This window comes from Megalops cyprinoides, chromosome 8, assembly GCF_013368585.1.
Source record: "Megalops cyprinoides isolate fMegCyp1 chromosome 8, fMegCyp1.pri, whole genome shotgun sequence".
Lineage (NCBI taxonomy): Eukaryota > Metazoa > Chordata > Actinopteri > Elopiformes > Megalopidae > Megalops > Megalops cyprinoides.
Window position 1 is genome coordinate 3,650,943 of NC_050590.1, and position 22,586 is coordinate 3,673,528.

The 22,586-nt window shown below is 41.4% G+C and overlaps 2 protein-coding genes across 2 annotated transcripts in view; one reads left to right on the plus strand and one right to left on the minus strand.

Annotated features, from left to right (window-relative positions):
• The first annotated feature begins 4,181 nt into the window (after positions 1-4,181).
• Positions 4,182-11,850, plus strand: LOC118782101 (pro-cathepsin H-like). Its single transcript, XM_036535356.1, has 12 exons — positions 4,182-4,278; positions 4,717-4,748; positions 5,454-5,559; positions 5,672-5,742; positions 6,328-6,432; positions 7,624-7,710; positions 8,200-8,255; positions 8,344-8,425; positions 8,726-8,794; positions 8,911-9,017; positions 10,462-10,587; positions 11,087-11,850. The coding sequence occupies exons 1-12, from the start codon at positions 4,200-4,202 to the stop codon at positions 11,160-11,162; spliced, it is 996 nt and encodes a 331-aa protein (XP_036391249.1). The 5' UTR covers positions 4,182-4,199; the 3' UTR covers positions 11,163-11,850.
• Positions 11,851-18,153: 6,303 nt separating this feature from the next.
• Positions 18,154-22,586, minus strand: part of LOC118782143 (FERM domain-containing protein 5-like) — a 107,215-nt gene continuing 102,782 nt past the window's right edge. Inside the window, exons 14-15 of the mRNA XM_036535415.1 lie at positions 22,575-22,586; positions 18,154-18,874 (exon numbers count right to left, since the gene is read on the minus strand). The exon at positions 22,575-22,586 is cut by the window's right edge and continues 95 nt beyond it. Coding sequence (XP_036391308.1) covers positions 18,303-18,874; positions 22,575-22,586 — 584 coding nt within the window. The 3' untranslated portion in view covers positions 18,154-18,302. The remainder of the gene's footprint in view (positions 18,875-22,574) is intronic.

Sequence of the window (22,586 nt, forward strand, 5' to 3'; positions counted from 1 at the left end):
GGTTGGTTACGATTGTTTTTGTATTTGGAGTTGTGAAGCCTTATGTTAATTTAAGTGAAAATTTTGGGACCTTTCAGCATGTGTAAGGCTAAAGGCATTATCCTTGATCAACTTTTCATTTGACACCAGCAGTATGCATTCATTTTAACTGGATTGTGGATATGTGATTAGGATAAGCCTCTTTGGCTATTTCATTTATCTGCAATTTTCCAAATATCTGTCACCATTGGAAAAAGTGGGGTAGCAGTGTAGCATAGTGGTTAAGAAGCAGGACTTGTAACCAAAAGGTTCGCGGTTCAGTTGCCTGGTGGGGTACTCCTGCTGTATCCTTGGGCAAGGTACTTAACCCACAATTGCCTCCATAAATATCCAGCTGTATAAATGGATAACATTGTTACAAAAAAAAACTGTAACCGATGTAAGTTGCTCTGGATAAGAGCGCCTGCTAAATGCCAATAATGTAATGGAAAAAAAATGCTTTGGTGAAATGAAGGACAGCCTTGAAGATTTAGTGCAGCAAAGGAGAGATAAGTAGGCAGCAACATCAGCACAGCAATCATTTTCTTCTTAAATGGTGACATATCACAACGTTTAGACACAAAATACTAGTGCAGAAAAATAAAGAACAGGTACTCATGCCACACATTTACAATAAAACTCAGATGCACAATTGGATAATAAGTGTATAAAAACACACGTATTAAGTGATATGTAAATCTTGCACATACTGTAAGTGAATAAACTCTCTATGTGTGTCTCTTATTACCTGCACAAGCAATCTATATAAATTTTAAACAGAATGCAACTAACAGGTTTGCATTTGCAGAAATACTATGATGCAATATATTAAGGGTTAAAGAAGGACAAGACACAGATCAGACAGATGCATTGTGGGATTATTTTGATTGTTCTGCCATCTCTCCTTTGTTGGTTTTGTATTTGGAAGAACTTTAGAGGAGTGTTATAATACACAAAATGCTGATCAGTGTTGGACATTCCCATTTTGTGTTCCATAGTTTGAGTTTTGCACAGCTGATGTCATGATAATGAATGGTAATTATGAATCAGTTTAGTCATCAAACAGCTGTTTGGTCCTCTATGTGAGAAAGAGTTTTCTCCTCCTTATTGGCTGTCAAGTGTGCCAACCCTAAATGCCAGGGTGTCAAAGTCTGGGTGCGTGTTTGTTTTATTCCAGGCAATCACTCTGCCTAGTGGTCCTATTAGTTAACTTGGTGGAATACATTTATGCCAGTACATTTCCTAAAATACATCAAAGACAAACTAATAATATTCCTTGAGTATAGATCAAGATAAATCCTAAGATATGTTGCCGTACACAACAATATTAAAAGAGAAAAGGATAATCTAAGAAGTCATTGAAAGGGCTGAGGGACAAACAGCACACAAGCACTGCACTTCAGGAGTTCAGTTTGACACCTCTGCATTGATTCAAAACAAGAGAATTATTTTAATTAAAAAAAAGTTGATTACCGGGTGACAATTTCTTGTATTTGCAATAACGTGCTAAATATTTCTAGAGTGAATCTATACCTTCGAGAGATGTTCAGACAGTAATGCACTGGCTCTTGTAACTTTGTCTGCATTGTTGGAAACCTCATGTGCTTTGCTTTGTCTCAACTTTGATACGAAGGGAGAAAAGGCACAGGAAGTACAAAGGGGCTGAAGTTTATGAATTTAAGTATGAAAGGCCTTAATTTATTACTCCATCAGTGGGAGTTTGGCCTCTTCACAGGGGGGAAGGTGGCCTGTTTTTCCTCTTCTTGCTACAGTGACTGTGGCACATTGTGAAATGGATTGTTATTAAAAGAATATTACTGCAAAATGTGAATGAGTATTTCAGCGCTGCAAAGGTATTTTTGTAACGTGGCTTAAAAGTCTTAGAGAAAAAAGGGAATACTGCAACTTCTAGCAAATATGACATATTTAATACACTTTTGCCAGCTCACTTGTTAGAAGTGTTTGCTGTACATTTTGTAAATGCAGCCCTTACACATATACACATATATATACATATATATATATATATATATATATATATATATATATATATGTGTGTGTGTGTGTGTGTGTGTGTGTGTGTGTGTGTGTGTGTGTGTGTGTATAAATATTTCTTAATGTGGAACTGTGTAAAGGACACTGTCTTTACAGCATCATATCCGGATATGCTTACAAACCTAAAATGCTAAATAATTTGTGATATTTAGAACCATAATTTAGAAGTAGAAAACAACCTGAAAGTGTTTTGCATATACTGTAATCCTGTCTATAATCACTCTTTTAGCAGGAATATAGTAATGTAGTGCTTATTCTGTGAATATTTATAGGTATTTTTACTATGTACAGTATAGAAAAACACAGTCACCGCCCCCCCTTGGCAAGCATGCGCCACTATAACAACAAGAATCTTTACAGAACAAATATCTCTCTATATACAGTTATACATACATACTGCACACACTTAATACATGCACAGACACTATAAATAATTCATATGTTGACATACAAACATTTTGCTGTGAGCAATACCCAGTGGTATGAGAATTATCTTTCAATCCTTAAGTTTATTTCCACAGCTTGAGATATATTTCCAGTTTTGTATAAAAATGTAATGTTTCCTGATTACCTCTTGCTAATAAATCTATTCTATCTCAGGGGGAATGTTGTCTTTGAGTTTTTTTGTGTGACGGATTCCATCAGAATTACACATAGCCGTTATAGATATAGATAGCAGAGACTTTCTGCTTGGCACCAAATTTGACACATAACCAGACGGTAGTAGAAAAGGGTTTCTCCCAAAAAAAAGAATAATGCAGTGCAGTTTGAGCACTACTGATGTTTAAGGATATATAAAATATAAGAAAGTTAAATGACAAGAACTCTGCTTTCATTGCATCCACATATAATCTAGTGTACTATGGCACTCTAACAAGAGTAGTTTTATATAATCTGATTGAGGGTCCCTGTTTCCACTCCCGGTACACTGTTACATACAGTACATGAATAATTCAGTCAAAAACCTTTCAATTTTCTTTATTGAAATGACTACATCCATTTGGATTATTCAGTAAAAATACAGAGAAAAGATAAAGGTTCATTAGATGAGAGGTGATATTTTTAAACAATACAAAGATAGTATGAAACATAAAATGACCATTTTGTGTTCAGTGGTTACTGTTTGTGTTTTTATGTTTGTTTAACCAGTGAGGGTAACTGAGAACTACTTTCTCTTACACTAATGGCCTGGGGAAACATGGAGTATAGGGAATGCAAGGGCCAGCACAGCCAATCAGCTGTAGGGATGCTGATTAGATGGCCAGACCTGAGAGAGCTAGTTTGCCAACATAGCCATCCTTATGTGGGGCCATAGAGTCAAGAGTGAAGGACCAGGAGGACCAAGTAAAAGTCCAGGAAATCCCCCAGATTTTCCGACGTCCTTCTAAGAGAAGAACACTAGTCACTGATGTTCAGCTTGTACAGCTTCAATGCCATTCCAGTGGAACAACAGGAAAAGTATTATGCAGTATGATGCGTAAAGCAATGAATGTATCACCTATCATAGGTGTGAGACTGTACCCCATCCCTACACCAACCCAAAAGTAAGCTCTTCTTGGTGGGTCCCACAGAAATAACCACAATGGCACCAAGGTCTGACTCATTGCACACACTGACTTTTGTACCTTCTAACCTCAACTGAGGACACAAAAAATTCTCACCATTGGTCTGTCCTGCTTGGATTGCCTAGATATCAACATATTTAGCTTATAGCTACATCTGTTCATTTTAACCACATGAAAGAGCCAATTCATCTGAATGTTCTAACGCCAAAGAAAGAAGTTACTACCAGCTAATTTTGAAACAGACAATAATACTGTAGCTAGAGTCAGTATCAAGGTATCCTCCTTGGTGATATTAGCGTTAGCATTAGATTTATATAAATATGTGAAACCAACAGTATTATATTCACATTTTGAATATATGTATTATATTCACATTTTAGTAACTTGTAAACACTGAATTATCTTTGTGGGTCATAAGAATTAGTCATTTAGAGCAACACTTCGGGAAAACAAATTGCTTAGATAACTGACCTAGCACCCGGTAGAGCCGTGCAGATACTTTGCGTCACGTGACGTGTGCGCATTCGTCGCCTTGTTCTCAGCGCAGACCGGGCGAACAGTATGGCGGTCACGGCTGCAATGCTGTTTCTGTTGGCTGCTCTGTACTCTGCTCATTGCTCTCCTGTATTTTCGTCTGAAGGTAACTTGGTTGTGTTCAGATCTGTGCTGTTGTTGGCTGGTCGCCTTCAGTTTACATTTACGAACATTTATATAACCGCGCCTTGAGGAAATTTGCAAGATGTCTACACTTTGTTTTGGTTATTGTATGATTCTTGCACATCATGACCATGCAGTTCGCAATGACTAACTGTCTTGAGCTAGCTACATGTCCCTTCCAACCATTTTACCATGCGTGTCTTTTAGAAGGATGTTTGAGGTAGCTAGGTATATAGGAAACTTTTGCTGAAACGTACGCGTGTATGTCTTGGCGTTGTCCGTCTTGAGATCTTGAAGTTACACTCAAAGATCATGCCAGTGTGCTGTTTGCCATTCGGACTACTGTGGTGGGTTCAGCCACACCAGAAGAAACTAGTCTGAACGTAAAAGCTCTTACCATGCATTGTTTGTTTTGTTTCAGAGGAATATGAATTCAAGTCATGGATGTCTCAGGTAAAGAACCTTAGGCTTTATTTTAGGTGTCCATAGTTATGGTTAAGTTAAGTGCTTTTTAAACATCGCAGGAATTTGCACATTCTCCTTGTTATGCTGAACAACTTGCTTTGCTGTTGGTTCAGTTAAAAACAAGTTCGGCTTGACATGCATATATGTAATGCATAAAATATCTAAACATACGTGTCATGTTTTAATTGGATGAGTTGACGTTATTTTCTCTGCAAAGTTTTTATTCTGCACTTTCTGAAACGCTAATAAGGTTTGCGACTGATTGCTAAATCCTTTTGTAGTTTGCATGGGTTAATTTGGGTTGGGTTTAAATGAGTCCTGTTGAAAAATGCGAGTGTATATTATATATCAAGTCTTAAGTCTTAACTTCTACAAATTCACGAATAACCTTTGAATCTTTGAATATGGATAGATATTACACATTTAATCAATTTAAATTACATATTATAAGTACGGCCTGGATTGCTTTATATTGGCAGTTTTCAGGCATTTTTCAGTGTGTGTCTGATATCCGAAATGAGCAGTATATGATGGCTGGTGCAGTAACTCCAAGCATTTGCTATGGATGCTTATGTATGTCTTCGGTTTCATTTGAACATAAAACAAATTTACTGTACACTGCTAGGTCTAATAAAAAGATTTTATTACTTTATTAATTCATTCAATAATTATTTTATTTATTCTTTATAACAGTATAACAGGGTCTACGACCTTGAGGAGTACTACCACAGACTGCAGATATTCACGGAGAATAAGAAGAGGATCGACTGTCACAATGCAGGGAAACACACATTTACAAGTACAGTACATTAGGATAGTAACTTAGCTGTATGTTATTTTAAGGGAGTGTCATTCACACTGTTAATAGAATGGCTGTAGATGTGTGATATGTCTCTCTTCCTGCCCTCCAGTGGGTCTGAACCAGTTCTCTGACATGACCTTTGCTGAATTCAAGAAGTCTTTCCTTATGACCGAGCCTCAGGTACTGCAGCGATGATTTGATGTGGTTTTTGCTCCATTTGTTCATGTGCCTTTTCAGTCCCTATTACTTAGTTGTGATTTGACTGTTTAGTATTAAGGTTACAGCAGTCTGAGTTCTGACCTCTGTATAATGCTTCCTCTAAAATGAAACGTGCATTGAGCATTCACATTCAAGACTATATGTCATTATATATTACATTATCAGCATTTAGCAGACACCCTTATCTAGAGCAACTTACAAAGGTAATTTTTACATGTTATCCACTTATACAGCTTGACATTCACTGAGGCAGTTGTAAGTTGCCCAAGGGTACAGTGAGGAATCGAACCAGCAACCTTTCAGTTACAAGCCCTGATCCTTACCACTGTGCTACACTGTCGCCCCATATATAGGAACTTATTACTAAGGTGATTTTTCCCTGACAGCCTAAAACTAGAGTCACCATAGAGACTTTGCTTGTAGGCAATAAAATGTTGAGAACGCAAGTTTGTGTACAGTATGTGATTAATTCTGTATGCAGAAGTAGTTTGGCATTATCTGTATGATCAATAAAAGTCAAGTAAGGTGACTGGCTGTCTCTGTTAGAACTGTTCTGCTACAAAGGGGAGTCATGTGAGTGCCAGCGGGCTGTACCCTGATTCTGTGGACTGGAGACAGAAGGGAGACTATGTCACGCCGGTAAAGTACCAGGTACGCAAGTCCAACAGCATCAGCAGGGGTACGCAGGTGACGTCTCGTGCAGCTTTAGCAGATGCGACAGTTTTGTCCACCTGCACAGTAACTGTGTGAGTTACTGCAGATCGAAAACGCAAAGAAGATGGGAGTCAGAGCATGTGTGGTTTGGATTCGAGTTCGATTTAGAGTTTGGGTTACAGTTAGGGTATTCTCTGATAAAATACCATAATGCTTAGGGTATTCTATGATAATTTACCATAATGCTTAGGGTATTCTATGATAATATACCATAATGCTTAGGATATTCTATGATAATTTACCATAATGCTTAGGGTATTCTTTGATAATTTACCATAATGCTTAGGGTATTCTATGATAATATACCATAATGCTTAGGGTATTCTATGATAATTTACCATAATGCTTAGGGTATTCTATGATAATATACCATAATGCTTAGGGTATTCTATGATAATTTACCATAATGCTTAGGGTATTCTTTGATAATTTACCATAATGCTTAGGGTATTCTATGATAATTGGCCATAATGCTTAGGGTATTCTATGATAATATACCATAATGCTTAGGGTATTCTATGATAATATACCATAATGCTTAGGGTATTCTATGATAATTGGCCATAATGCTTAGGGTATTCTATGATAATTTACCATAATGCTTAGGGTATTCTATGATAATATACCATAATGCTTAGGGTATTCTATGATAATTTACCATAATGCTTAGGGTATTCTATGACAATTTACCATAATGCTTAGGGTATTCTATGATAATTTACCATAATGCTTAGGGTATTCTATGATAATTTACCATAATGCTTAGGGTATTCTTTGATAATTTACCATAATGCTTAGGGTATTCTATGATAATATACCATAATGCTTAGGGTATTCTATGATAATATACCATAATGCTTAGGGTATTCTTTGATAATTTACCATAATGTTCCAGTGAATGAGTCTCTTAGCACTTTAAACCAATGTGGTAAAAATGTAAATGTATTTGTAATTCTTTGAGTGTGTTGCTTGAATATTCATTTACCACTATTGATTTTTGTGTTCATTACGATGCACACCGCATGTTGTCTAATTCATAAGTCTCTCTGGGTAGGATTGTCTGTGAAATGATGCAAGTGAACATGCATGGCACTGTATGAGGTGTGGATGATGATCTGTTGGTGTCAGGGTCACTGTGGAAGCTGCTGGACCTTCTCCACCACAGGCTGTTTGGAGTCCGTCACTGCCATAGCTACAGGGAAACTCATCCTCCTGGTGAGTCAATTTTCTACGGCTGGTTATTATATCAAATCGCTTATGTATTTCTCATTTGCAAATTACTAGTATCTTTTAGCAAACTGCTCTACAGTAATATTGCTATGCTCAGTGTACGTGCAGTGTGAAATTCTTATAATTCTTAGTTCTCATGATTCACCTCTCATTTTCTGTCAACATGCTTACTACACAGTGCTAATTTTACCAAGCATGGTGTTAACAGATTACTTTTCAAAAATAACTAATATACAGAAAGAAATACAAATTCAATTTCTGGTCTTTCTGGGCATGTTCTGGGCATCTGGTTATGTAAATACTTATATTTGTGGTAGTTTTTTTTGTTGAACTTGTATTGTATACAGAAATCTCCCTCGGTCTTTGCACTAACAGTAGTGACAAAATGGTTGAGCTGGTAAAGCAGTCAGTGCAGGTCAGAGCTGCTTCTGCCCAGCTCACTGCATCCATCCTGCATATCTCTCTATTTTTAAGTCAGAGCAGCAGCTGGTGGACTGTGCCGAGGCCTTCAATAACCACGGCTGCCAAGGGTGAGTGATGCACGCGGTCATGTGACTGTACGTGGTCTAACTGAAGTTAGTCAACCCGCTTTCCCTTTTTTTTTTTTTTTGTTGGCAGAGGACTTCCCAGTCAGGCCTTTGAGTACATAAAGTACAGCAACGGACTTGCAACAGAGGATGGGTACCCGTACACTGGCCGAGTAAGAACACTGTGTTCATAATAATAAGAACAATAGCAATAATGCTATTATATGTGTCTGTCCGGGTATATCCAGGCAATTTGTACAAATACTAAATAAGGAAGAGCAGCTACTACCAATATCATGATATGATAATATTGATTGGGATTATGCCGATGATGATAATTTTGATTGTGATGGTAGAGATGATTATGATGTTTATGATTATGATGGTCAGGTTGGTAATGATAATGTCAGGGGGGATTATGAAGGTGGTGATGCTGGTGATTCAATTGGTCTTTCTTTCGTACCTGCTTACAGGATGGAACCTGCAAATTCCAGCCAGACCTGGCTGCTGCATTCGTGAAGGATGTCGTCAACATAACAATGGTGAGTGGGTGTAAACCCGTCCTCGATGCTGAGCAGCACAGAGGGACAGAGTGTTTTCCAGTGGGCAGTGTATGCCAAGCGCTGACGTAGGGCACTCTCTCCTTCCACATGGACAGTATGATGAAATGGGCATGGTGGATGCAGTGGCCAGACTCAACCCTGTCAGCTTTGCATACCAGGTGACATCTGACTTCATGCACTACAAGGACGGAGTGTACAGCAGGTATGAATAAGCGGTGGGTGGGTAGGGGAGGGGCAGGGTGGTCCTTACTGTGACATCACAAAAAATGTGACGGACAGCTTTGTTGCCCCTAGAGACAGGCCCAGGGACAAAGAAGCCAACACGGCAGAACTGTATTCTGTGTTCCATTCCTGCATTGTTGCGCTGAATGTTCCGTAAAACGGAAGCCTGTAGTTTCAGCTATTTAAACAGGGACCAGAACTCCCTGTGTAGGGGTTCTCAAGTAGCTCAATGGTTAAGGCCCTCCCCTGAGTACAAGCTGAGCTCTACAGCCTGGTTTCAGTCTCAATTGTCATCAGGCAAAGATGACCGAGAACACACAGTGGTGGAACAAATTGGCTTTGTTCCACCAGGGATAGGGGAGAGTAGCTCAGCCAAAGTGCTCATCTCACCACCATAAGCCATCCTGCAACTCACCGGGTGCCTGCAGGCTGTTTAGACGACATCAGAGGACCACTCCGACAAAATGCAATGGGATGCTTGCAAGTGATTCATGGAGGATGGCATTTATCTAGTCCCAGCTCTGCTGCGCAACCGGGGAGGTTGCAGTGCTGAGACAACCTTAATGTACAACTGCCACTTCCAAAACAGGGCTGCATAAAGGGGGAAAAGCATAAAAAATGAACTCCCTGATAGCCACCATTCACCATTTTCCCTGTTCGATTTACTGGCCTGTTACTCACTTTGAGTTAAAGAGTTTACATACATACAGTACCAAGCAAAACAAGCAGTCAGGGTAGCCGCAGTCCTTCAAGTTCCTTAAATGTATTGTAGTCCCAGAAAGTTGTCTAATTTCCTACTGTGCTGAAAGAAAATGTTAAAAAAGCACAAATCAAGAACAATGTTCATTGTCGTTCGTACTGTCTCACTAACTTAATTTCATTTGCCATTTATTAGTTATGTCACTGGGCTGATATTGCAGACAGATTGGCTAGTTTAATGTCTTGTACTTAAGTCCACCGTGACTAACAAAAGAGACTAAAGAGACCAAGAGTCTATGCAGACTCACAATACTTCAGAAGTAAAGCTTAAAACATTAATGCAGTCCATTATAGCCCAGTGTCATGGGAATATTGCAATAAAAATATGGCTTGAGAATCTTGCATTCTTAAGACGTCATTAAAAAGAGAGCGAATTATAAATCTGATCTGACTGGGAACCCTGGTTCATGTACATTAGCGCACACGGCTTTAGCTATTTGACTGCATCTGATTGCAATGCATTAGCACTTTTCTCATTGGCTGGCTTTGCCTTCGATGAGGCAGTGTGCTCTTCTCATTGGCTGGCTTTGCCTTCGATGAGGCAGTGTGCTCTTCTCATTGGCTGGCTTTGCCTTCGATGAGGCAGTGTGCTCTTCTCATTGGCTGGCTTTGCCTTCGATGAGGCGGTGTGCTCTTCTCATTGGCTGGCTTTGCTTTCCCTTCAGCACCAAGTGCCACAACACTACAGACAAAGTGAACCATGCAGTCCTTGCCGTGGGGTACGGGGAAGAGAACGGCACCCCCTACTGGATAGTGAAGAACTCATGGGGAGCAAAATGGGGAAAAGAAGGGTGAGCTGTTATGTGTCACATCCTGGTTAACTGCATGCAGCTGTGCCATTTCGGCATGTGTGCATTCTGCCTATCCGTTTCTCTTCTTTCAGCAGAAAACAGCAAAATGAGAAAACAGCTCATATTTGTATATAACTGAATTTTTGTCGCTGACGGTAAAAAATATGGAAACAAGGCAAAATCAGTAAAAAAAAAAAAAAAACTATTTTATTTTAATCTTCAAAAAGCTTCAGAAAAAGCTGATAAGCATGGCTTTGCATTTTACAAAGACAAAAATCAGAAATATGATTTTAGCAATTTTTCCCATTCTCCTGTTTGCTGTTTAGAAAAGAGAAGCAGATGCGCAGGAAGTAGACAGACCCACTTCCTGTTTAATTTTAGTTTTCCTGTGAGGCACCTTCACCAGTTTTTCCACTATTGCAGAACATTTTGACAGAATTTTGCAGCCTGTGACAGTGAAAGAATATCATCAGCATTGGCCCTTTCTTCTTTACCTCAGGTACTTCCTCATCGAGCGAGGGAAGAACATGTGTGGACTGGCGGCCTGTTCTTCCTATCCTCTCCCGCCGATGTGAGCTGAGAGACCCCAGCCGGGACAGTGAATTTTAAAAGGGAACTCTGGGCAGAGTCTATAATTTGATGTGATTTGTGATTTAAATTTGTGACTTGTGAAGTCATTCCGTGTGGTAATGCAGTACCGAGCACGAGCTTCCTTGTTGTGACTGAGTCACGTGTGCTGTCTCTGCATTGGGGGAAGCCAGTCACCCGTGCTCTCTGGTACAGGACCGGTGGTCCTTCTTTCTCTTGTCAAAGGCCTCTGATCATACGTACGTTCAGAGATCCATCACTTTTGTTACACTCTCAGGGAGTTTAAGGGTGGTATCGGTCCAATGACGTCATTGAGGCTTGGAGTCAGAAATGTCACAGAAGTTTATGGTGGTTTCTGGTCTGCAAGGGGGTAACTGTGTATATGTATGTCATAAATCATATCAAATTACAGATTTTGACTTTACTAGGAAAAAGGGAGATTGATCAATAGGAGTGTTTCTTCGTTGGTTGCAACGTTGCAAAATTTCCATTCGCCTGGAATCAAGGTGTTAACAGCAGGGATGTTTCGTGTGTAATACAGGAAAGGGTCTTTCAGATCTGTGCAACATGTTGCTCTGATTTTAACCAACAGACTGCTGCATCTTAACTTGAGTGCAGTATAATTTTATTGCATTAAATCGGATTGGAATATTGTTTGTTTTTGAAAATAAAAGCTTGATTCATTTAGATGAAGTCTTCCCTCCTGACAATCTGAGCACCAACTCAAAGCAGCCGTGACATTACATTTTCCTGTGAGACGGCCTTACTCAGGGTAGCTAGCGTTGCATGCATTTTTTTTTACTTAGTGCCCATTTATATGGTCATTTTTTTAACTCAGCATTATTATTTTGAGTTTACCTCAGTATGAATAGTTGCCCAGTGTAATTGTGTGCATGATGTTTTTGCGTTTGTGCATCTGTGTGATCTCTCTGTTGGAGCCAGTGCAAGTGGTCTGTGTGTTTATTTTTATACCTGTTAACACCATGGGATGTAAATTCTTTGGTGTAACTTGCAATGAATGGGTAAATGGCCTCCAGGTGGCATCATAGTGAAGCATACGGATACCTCAGTTTCAGATCCCTTCTATTTGCAAGTCAGAGTGAAAGGTAGAACCACAACCACATCAAAAACATACAACCAAGCCTCCTTTCAAACATTTTTTTCAATGTTTATTTCAAGTTTTAATATTTTCATGGCACCAGATACAAGGGACTATCAGAAGGAAACAATATCTTATACTGTTTCACAGGGTAGGATTCCTACAGTACAAAGATGGTTTCAGGACGTGTTAGACAGAGCAGGAACAGCATTTGGCACACACATTTGTATATAGATATTTATTTATATATTAAATAAATTAAGGGCAATCTCCAATCCCAGGTTTAAAAAGATGCAGTCCCATGAGTCAGACTAACAGGAATACAGAGACACGCCTACGGTCACTCACTTGCATGGACACACACATGTCCGTATGCATGATGATGGCGGTGTGGGAGAGCGTGTGTGTGCGTGTGAGAGAGAGAGAGAGGAAAGAGCTATAAAAGTTAGAAGCACAGTATTTTAAAGAAGAGCCCAAAATAGAAACTACTTCATTTCAACTCCTTCAGAACAGATGGAAAGAACTAACGCTGGCAACCCGCCTGTTAATTCAGAATTATCTGTGTAATTAATGCTTTTTAAAGGTAAAAAAAAAAAAAAAAGTTTTCATCACCTTGCTACAGCTGAAGTCATTTAACAGGGCGCCACCTTGTGGATAAAGACGAGCAACAGCCACAGGCTGGCTGTGGGATTTTGTGTGGTATACGACAGTGCCTGCTTTTCACCCATATTCTCCTTTTGTTTGCTGCTCAGGCCTGCTGGGATAACGAGCACTACCCTGTGACTGGAACCTGGAGACTGAGGGAGAGACTGTTATACACACACACACACACACACACACACACATTCGCACAAACACGCGCACGCACACACACACAGATGCACACACACATGTGCATGGAGGGCCTGTAGGTTTTTGCTGTGGGTAGGCAGCTCTGCCCAATCAGCTTTATGGGGAAGGGATGTGTATTTTCATTAACAGGATATTTGACACTTTCTGTGTCTCCTGTGATCATTTTTTTTTGTCTGAAGATACTGTGTGAGTTCTGTGTAAATAATGACTCTATATATAGCGTTGCATTCACTCACACGTTTAAAGCAAGGGTAATTAATAATACAGGATCAGTGAAATACCTTATTTTAAGCAGGATTCTTAAGGCTCTTCTTCAAAAATATAAACATGGATTTGTCTTAATTTTTTGTTAATTAACAAACATTTCAATACAGATCCAACAATCCGGTTAGTAACAGTGTCAAATAATATACTGTATACCATAAACTGGAGTAACTTAACATCTGGACTCCCTGTGGGTTCTACACAGGACCCAGACTGTTTCCCCTTCCCTCTCCAGATATCTGAGGTTTTCCTTGAACCCCAGTTCCTGTAGCTATCATTCTTTGATGTTCTTGGCCTTTTTCACCCAAAGGTAACAGCATGCAGGGCCAGACATTTTTGAATACATGCTGAACTGTGGGCTCTCACTGAATCACCCGTTAAGCAGTTTTAGCGGTCTCGGTCATATCTGTTTCAGGTTGATGCGGTAAAATGGCGTTATTAAAAATTGCATGGAATTGATCCGACTGAGAGACAGCCTTGTTTTCACTGTATGCAAACTAGCTACTCATCTCTGTGGAATCGTTTCAAAAATACCACACCAGTAGATACACAGACTGACATACAGTCACCGGTGGGCAGTGACGTCCGAATAAAACCTCTCAACCACCGCTGCTGTTTTACCCAGGATCAGCCTGAAACAGCAGCGTCTATGAGTCCGTCTGCTGTTTCAGGGGAGACGACAAAAACGAGAGTGGACAACGCCCCCCCTGGAGCCTGCGGCGTGTCTGCAGTCACCTTACACTCTGTGTTTACACAGAAAGCACACAGCTAGGCGAGGAACAACAGTGTTTAGGGTTTGCATTTTAAAGGGTAGTCTAATCACCTACAAGCTGAGCTCTTTTTTTTTAAGCTTGCCTTTGACCCTGTGCCAAGGTAACTACAGCATAGAGCTGCCCCGGTCCCTAACCAGGACAAGGCCCTTCGACACCAACAGCTTCCACCTGCCGCCCTGCAGAAAACGGCATGACTTGCATGCAATTTCTGCAAAATGCCAGTCCTCAGGAACAGTAATGTCAAAGTGCTAATAAATAAATATAAATAATAACAACAAACAAACAATAAAACAGCAAATGTAATTAAAAATTAACAAGAACAATTGACCAGCTCCATTGAACTCAGTCCTTTTGTTACAAAGAGATAAGAGAATACATGACTGACAGAATAAGAACACTGTATAAAGTTCTTAGTACTCTTGACACTTCATAATCGACACACCAACACAGTAACGAGCCAATCCTTTATGGCTACCCAACATTTTTGTTACAATTTTTATTGCTTATTGCTCTTTGAATATGCTGCCTTGTTGCTATATCTGTGGAAAAACCACTGGAGCTACATGGTGCTGTTAAAATTTGTAGAAATGTTCACCACTGTCACTATAATGCTGTCATGGTTTCTTTTTGTTCATTTGTTCATTTTATTTTTTTTCCTCTAATTTAGATCCAATCATTTTCCTCACCATCCGATTAGAAGCAGCTTGTCTTAAGTTGTTTTCTGTAGAGATCACAGTTATATCGTAATTTTATAAAAATAAATAAATATGAATAAAAAAAACACCCTCAATTTGCAACATCGCCATCTTGAAATATATATTCATAGGATTTAGTTTTCATTAAGAGAGCATAATGACATTCAGACTGCCAATAATCAATCTTGTTCATGTGAATTCTCAGCATATACTAAAAAAAAAACAAAGGCATGCAGAACCATCTGCAGGAACATTAGCATGCACAATGGTCTGAAAGATCCCATTCCCTCCATATAGTGTGTGCGTCCTACTCTTAAAGTCAGCCTGTTTTTCTCTGAATCATCCCAAACAGTGATTTACACAGACACAGCGCAGATTAAGCTACTAAGTCACAGTAAAGTCTGACTAGTGACATCACAACTCACAGCGCAGTCAGACCGGTGATGTCACAATGCACAACTCGCAGCGCAGTCAGACTGGTGACATCACAATGCCGATGTCCCCGACCCACTACTGTCCACAAAGCAACAGCAAACACCTCTAAATGATATGGATATTGGGAAGTAGGGCACTGTCCAATCAGAAAACAAGGACACAGGACCAGAAGGGCAGCTGGACAAATTTGGGTTGGGATTAACCATGGGGCTTTAACCACATTAAGCTGAGTTTAAGCATAATCAAGGCTTGTTGGGAAGATGTTCTGATTGATGAGCACCTTTAGTCAGGACAGACTGGCTCCCACAATCAGACAGACTCACTGGGAGCGTGGGGTTTTCACAGCAGAAGATCACATGCTGTTTTTGCAAGTGTTACATGGTCATTTAGGCTCCCATATTAAAATCCCCTTTATTCTGCGCTCTGCATCTGATGTCTGTAAGGGTATTTATTCCTTAAAACAGGCTATACCATCTGGTGAGAAGAATTACCTGTGGCAGGTCTGCATGAGTGACGGGACAGTGAGAGCTGATGGAACCCCTTGATATGAGGACCTAATCAACACTGTCAATCACAGACTGTGAAGAACCAATCAAATTATTTTCCTCTCCGTTGCAAAATCGTATGACTGGTTCAAGTCAGCAAGTCACTCATTACATACAATTCCTTCTCCACAGTTTTGGGATTCATGAAGCCTCACTCTCAAATCACAAAACATGTGGACCCTACCACCCTCCTACAAGTCCCCTGCTCTCTCACCCACGACAGGGCGATCTCTCGTTACACTCCTTGTGCCATGATAACTCCATTCAACATCATCTTCCACCTTTTCAAAAATAAATTTTCACACTCTGAGGGCAATTCTTCCGCTGTACATGCATACCTGCGAAAATCACATACCTCGTATCTCAGGGTGAGCAAAAAAATAAATAAAAAAAAACCCTAAAACAGGGTTTTATGCAGTCTGCTAGCGGTAACAGCAAAATTATTGCTGCAAACAGCTAGACAGACACGACTGTGTGGGACACCTCTCTCACCCCTATGCTGAAAGCCACTCTGCAGCTTCAACCCGCACGCTAGTGGCCAAACACAGGAAAACAGGACAGTGCATGTTACACTGTAGTTACTGCAGCATTCTTTCACTGCCTGGGCGTCATTAAAGTTCTGTAACCAGTTGTCCCCCCCCCCCCCCCCCCCCCCCCCCCCCCCCCCCGATTACAGCGGAATCTTTGGTAGACCTGTCAATCTCAGAATGCGAAAATGAGAGGAAGGCCAGCTGCTGACACAGCCTCAGTGACAGAGGGGGATTATGGGAAACGGGATTATGGGAAACCCTGTTTCAGAGTCTTTCCCTTCTCGCTAGGCCTCACCGTATCCACAGAGCTAAAAAAAAAAATTATAATTTAATTCTCTGATAACAAAATAACATTTCAATTCTGTTAAAATATACATGAAAAAACTCAATATATTAGGAAATAAACTACTTTGTACAAAAGTATAGCATTACTACTGTCATACTAATGATTAGTAATAGGATTATCTCCACAATTACAAACTTAAAAGCTTTGCTGATATGGAATCAAAACCCCATATTATTATTTGTATGTACAATGAGTACATACGAGTACATAAGTCAATTTCTTCCTTCATCTTGTGTTGTACTTAAAATAAAAATAAATCAGGACATGTTACTTGCATACAATAAAACAAACAAAAATGTTCACATTAAAAAATGGCTTGTGATATCTATTGTTTAAAAATGTGCCTTTATCATATTGCACATCTAACTAGACAGGACCTATGGGTGCTAGCAAATGTTTTCAGGAGGTTGTCTATGAGCATCTCTACCAGTTACTAACATTGCTAGGTCACATAACAGAACACCATTGGATCTAGTTAGATTTTTCATGAAACTCTTTTTTAAAATTTAAAACAATTCTACAGCACACCTTACTACCACATAAGCACATAACGGAATTTCAGTTAAATTATAGGTGAAACATTTCAAGCCGACACAGCGAAACCCACTCCTCTCCCTGGGCTGTGGAACACCTGCATTACAGAAGGCAACTCTTGCCAAAATGGCCGACTTTCAGCTTCCTGGCAACACCTTGCACTGTTCACACGCCGCACACGCGTGAGTCTTTACCGAATGTCAGCTCAGTGAGTGCAGTAATACTAAGGGCAGCCCGAAAAAAGGGACACAGCGCAGATTAAGCTACTAAGTCACAGTAAAGTCTGACTAGTGACATCACAACTCACAGTGCAGTCAGACTGGTGATGTCACAATGCCCAACTCACAGCGCAGTCAGACTGGTGACATCACAATGCCGATGCAATGACGTAACACTGATGCACTGCCACTCTGTCTGTTCTGTCATAAGCATGGCCACTAACTGCCCACCTGTCGGTAAACAGCTTCCCCTCTTGTCTACTCCACCTCAAAGCCTTCGCATCTGTCTGATCTGATTACATCACATTCTTAATTCTACTTAAAATACAATGTATGTAAAAATGAGTTGGTAGAAAATAAAGGCATCTTTTTTTTTCCTCTCTGGTAGTAAGCCATCCCCTGGATGAACCCCCCTCAAGAGGAGCTGTGTACTCCTTTTCTTCTCCTTGATGTCTGTTTTATGTTGTTTTTTTTCTGTGTGGTTTACTTTTTGTAGAAAAAAAAACTTGAAATGATACAAAATTCCAGACAACAACAACAAAAAATAGGGGAAAAAGTCTTCGGGTTGTATTAAAAAATAATAATAAAAAAGGGGGGAAAACTGAAAAGACAGGAAGAGGGGAAACTAGAGGGAGGGGTGTCCTGGAGCAGTCCATGGCATGAGGCAGCGGGGTGGGGGGGGTGGGGGGGTCATGAGAGAAGCTGGGTTCATGTTGGGATGGGGCTGCCCTCCATCGCTCGCTTGCGTTATCGTCTTCTCGTATCCCCAACACGGGGTGGGGGAAGAGGGAGGGAGGGGCGGGCGTGGCCCACGCGTGCGGCCCCCTCCCTCAGTTTCACTTGTTAACGAGCGGACCGCCCAGCCAGCAGAACTTGCAGGCAAACCATCGCCTGAGGGGACAAAAGTATTCGTAATGGAACTGCTCAAACTCGGGGGTCTGACGGATGTCACGTAAAAAAGCAACGTCAAGCTCAGACTCGGTAAGAATGATGAGGAGGAGGAGCAAGACAAAGAGGAGTCCAATGGTCACAAGGAGCAGGCGGAGGACACTTAAAACAAACTTATTCACCTGTTCCGCTCCGCCGGACGCCGAGGCCCCGCCCTCCCTGCCGTCCGCCCCCACCTCCGCCCCGTCTCCGGCCGAGGGAGTCCCCGCCTCCGACTCCTTCTCCTCCTCGATGCTGCAGGGGGCGCCGTTGCTCTGGCGAGAGACGGCCAGCTCCAGGCTGCGCTCGGCCACCGGGGTGGGCAGCACGCTGTCAGCGGGGCTGTAGGCCTCGTCTGCGATGACCGACGACCCCTCAGCGCCGTCCGGCATCATGCTGCGGGAACGCGGCAGGAAGGAGTCGCCATGGGAGACGGAGCGCACCGGCGTGGAGTGGGCACTATCCCGCAGGGACTCCAGACCTGCCCCGGGGGGAGGAGACGGGAGAGAGAGAGATAAAGGCAGAGCTTTTATTCAGTTAAAAGGATTTCAAGACAGAGCAGGATGGTCACATGACCGGGGCTTTATGTGGACGGAGCTTGCGGGTGTGGAGGAGTAGGCCCTAAAGCCTGAATACCTTAAAATAAGAATTTTTTTTTCACGTCAGGATCAATATTTGGTTAAAAACAGAGGCAAAAGAGTTTGGAATCATCCTCGATAACATGCTCTGCTGAGGTAAACGAACACAAGTTCATAGGCAAAAGCACAACACTGTTTCCTGTATATTTCCTACAGTGGCTCTGTATTCATGTTGAAAGGACTATCCATACTCCACTGAGCTCTTTGAGAATCTATAGGCCTCGGTCTTTATTCGTGACTGAAATCTGGGCACTTAGAATCAACCCCAGCCAGGAGAGAGTGTTAGCATGAGTAACTTGTGGGGAGAGGGCCTTGGTGGTATGTACAGAAATCCCGTCACTTCCAGTATTTAAAAGGGACTGGATGCTGTTACTTTAACGGCTCAACTAAGTCAATCATTCAATCACTCAATTACTTTACCAATATGAAGCAGGCATTAAAATGTTCTGAGTTACTAACTCAGATTGCCAGCTGCCACAAAAGTGCAAAACTGTAGGTAGGAAAAAGTTAAAGAGCATAAATTAACTCTCTCTCACTTCTGTGTTTGTGTGCAGAACCTTTTCACAGCACTTGATTCCTCCCTTTCAGCCTAACTAAAGTGGTATCATCTATAGAGGCCTTGTCTACAGATGTGCACTATGCTTTTCCCACCTGTATTTTCAGCCTCCATCCACACATTGCTGCTCAAGTCATTTTTACATCCCACAAACATCAGTCTTTCATAAGAACATAAGAGGCCATGCGGTCCAATTAAGCTCGCCACTACAATTAGAGAGTATCCAATACTGCATCAAGTCTGGACTTGAACACGGCGAGGGTCTCTGCCTCAACTACCTGACCTGGCAACCTATTCCATGTATTGATAACTCTTTGTGTAAAATAGTACCTCCTTATATCAGTGCGGAACTTACTCTTAACTAGTTTCCATTTATGTCCTCTTGTTCTACAGACTGAACCCTAAAAAATCTATTATAGTTAACCTTATTGAGTCCTTTTATAAATTTAAAAAGCTCTATTAGATCACCCCTAAGTCTCCTCTCGCTAAGACTCCTTTCATTTGCTTTTAATGTCAAAAACCTGATTGATCAAGATTTGAAAGCAACACATTTTTTTGATTGATGAGATGACCCTAATAATAAATGTTATCACAGATTGTAGACCCTCACTATTTTCATTTGGCCCTGATTAAACCTACTGGTAAAATGTCATTAGTGAGTCCCTTCAATGTGGACAGACAGACAGACAGACAGACAGGCAGGCATATTGAGCCCAACACAATACCCCAGTTATGAGTTATAACATTAGGAAGAATATGTTCCAACAACAGAGGAGAAAAAAGAAATATCATTTGGGCTGTAGGATCATCCACACAACTGGGTTAGTAAAGGACTGCTGACATATTGTCAATACAAAGCAATTTACACTTTCTGAAATGCATTCATGGATCTGTTGCTCCTTCTCAAAAACAGAAATACAGACATTGATTTTTTTAAGTTTGGATTTAAATCCTTACCTCTGTGGGATACATTCACCACCCCACAACTCCCCTCCAATCCCCCCCCCCCCCCCCCCGCCCAAAGGGGAATAACATCTAAATTCATTCAAGAGGATATACACACATCAGCTATGTCCTACATTGCAGCAGTCTTGTTATTTTGTTAAAGAGGACAGAAACTGAGAAGAACAGATGAGTCTGCATGGAGACATGCCATTCTCCTCAGTGGGGCAAGGCAGCAGATATATTACACCTGGGATCAGATTCATATTCCACCTCCTGATGATGTGACACTTCTTTTCAATGCCCGTGCTTATGCTGTACTTCTGATTCATAACGGAAATGAATCCCCAGAGAGATCAAGCCAGCGGAGCAGAGCACATTCAGCTTGGCAAAGTCACGTGACTCTGGGCAGGGAGGGAGTGGTACTCTGCAATAATCCCCAAAACACACTCTCAAAATGAATTTTTAACACCATATTGCAGAGTGACACACAGCTGGCGATGCTCATGAAACATCACCTGAATAATAAGAAGAAATCCAGATGAAGAAACTTTGATGAGAAGATGAGAAAGACTCTAATCACTGGCCGCAAAACCCAGCCTTAGAAGTGATGTTACGATCACACTCAGTTAAGATGTCTACAGTACGTGTCATAACAACTCACATGTAACAAACAAACCCTCCTGAATCTTACTTCAATGCTGACAGCCAACAGACAACAGAAACAGCAGGCCAAAATAATGAGATGGCAAAGTTTTTAAAAAAATTCAGAAATATGTCAACTGTAAGTCCTTTTCGGCAATATGGCAGATAAAATTTTTATGAAACGTCCGTTATCAATGCATTATGTATTTGCTTATTTGCTTTGCTAGATTATCCTGTCCAAAGCAAATCACATCTCACATATAATCCATTAATCCAGCTAGACATTTCTGTAAATAATTCAGATTAATTACTTTACTCCTTACGCTGCTGTTCTGCCTTAGGGTAGAAGAGCAGTGCCCTTTGCAGGGCTTGAACCTAAAACCTTCTGGTTTTATGCCCATTTAGCTCAGCACCATTCCATGCTGTGGGCACATCCCTTTCCATTCCTAAGGGTCCCTGGGAGGCACAGAGGGAGGAAGAGAGCCACCGGCTGAGAGGCCAGGCTGGGCATGCCTTAGCAGGAACCAAGCCGGAAGTTACTGCTTAGTCTGGCCCTGTCAAGGTGTAAAGCACGGTGTGGGCATGTCCAGGGTCTGCCACAAGGGGGCGTTGATCAGGCAGAGGAGGAATCCTACTCCCTCACTACAGACAAGCCTGCAGAAAATGTGAAACTCAGACACCGTCGCCTAGAGAATGGAGTTTTGCTCATGTAAGGGCAGACACACAGAGCGCCCTACAGGAAACCTGCTCCTGTTCTTCACAGGCATGGAGCTGCACCAGGCCCTGGCCTGCATTACACCAGAGCAGGGGCACAGCTGACTGATAACCGATTCTGCTGCCCCCTTGTGGTCACATCACAGGACAGGGAGCAGCCTGGATGGCACAGTCACCTGTGTGGGCAAGGATCCTCACTTCTGACATGCCAAGATTACTGCCAAACCCCAGAACAGGAGTCACATGGAGATAACTGGATCCTTGTATCCCCCTGACCACTACTGCAGATCTGGGGGTCTGCAGGGACACACTAAAACCCAGCCCAGTTAACCACAAAAACAGTGGCCATGTTTGAAGGACACAACCATAGGTAGGCTACCTTACCTAAGACAGGCAGCAAATGCCACTTCTGTCATGTCAATCCACCTTTAACCTCAGACCAATGTGTGTGGGGAACATTGGACAGGGTTTTTGTGTGTGTAAGGGAGTTGCATTTTTCTGTGTGTCTGTTATATTTCTGTGTGTGCATGCTCGTGTGTGTATGTATTTTGTGCGAGTGTGTGCTTGTCTATGTCTTTGTATACTTTTGTGCTTGTGCATGTATGTGTCTGTGTTCCTGGTTGAGCTAGACACGGAGGTGACCAGGGGGTCAGAGGTCAGAGAGAGGAATGCGGCCGCAGTCTTACCCTCCATGATAG

What these genes read in the sequence shown, in the direction of transcription:
- LOC118782101 (XM_036535356.1), top strand. Translation starts at nt 4,200, where the DNA reads ATGGCGGTCACGGCTGCAATGCTGTTTCTGTTGGCTGCTCTGTACTCT. An exon ending in TCCTGTATTTTCGTCTGAAG is followed by an intron (nt 4,279 to 4,716) that starts GTAACTTGGTTG and finishes GTTTTGTTTCAG; the next exon opens with AGGAATATGAATTCAAGTCA. An exon ending in GCAAAATGGGGAAAAGAAGG is followed by an intron (nt 10,588 to 11,086) that starts GTGAGCTGTTAT and finishes TCTTTACCTCAG; the next exon opens with GTACTTCCTCATCGAGCGAG.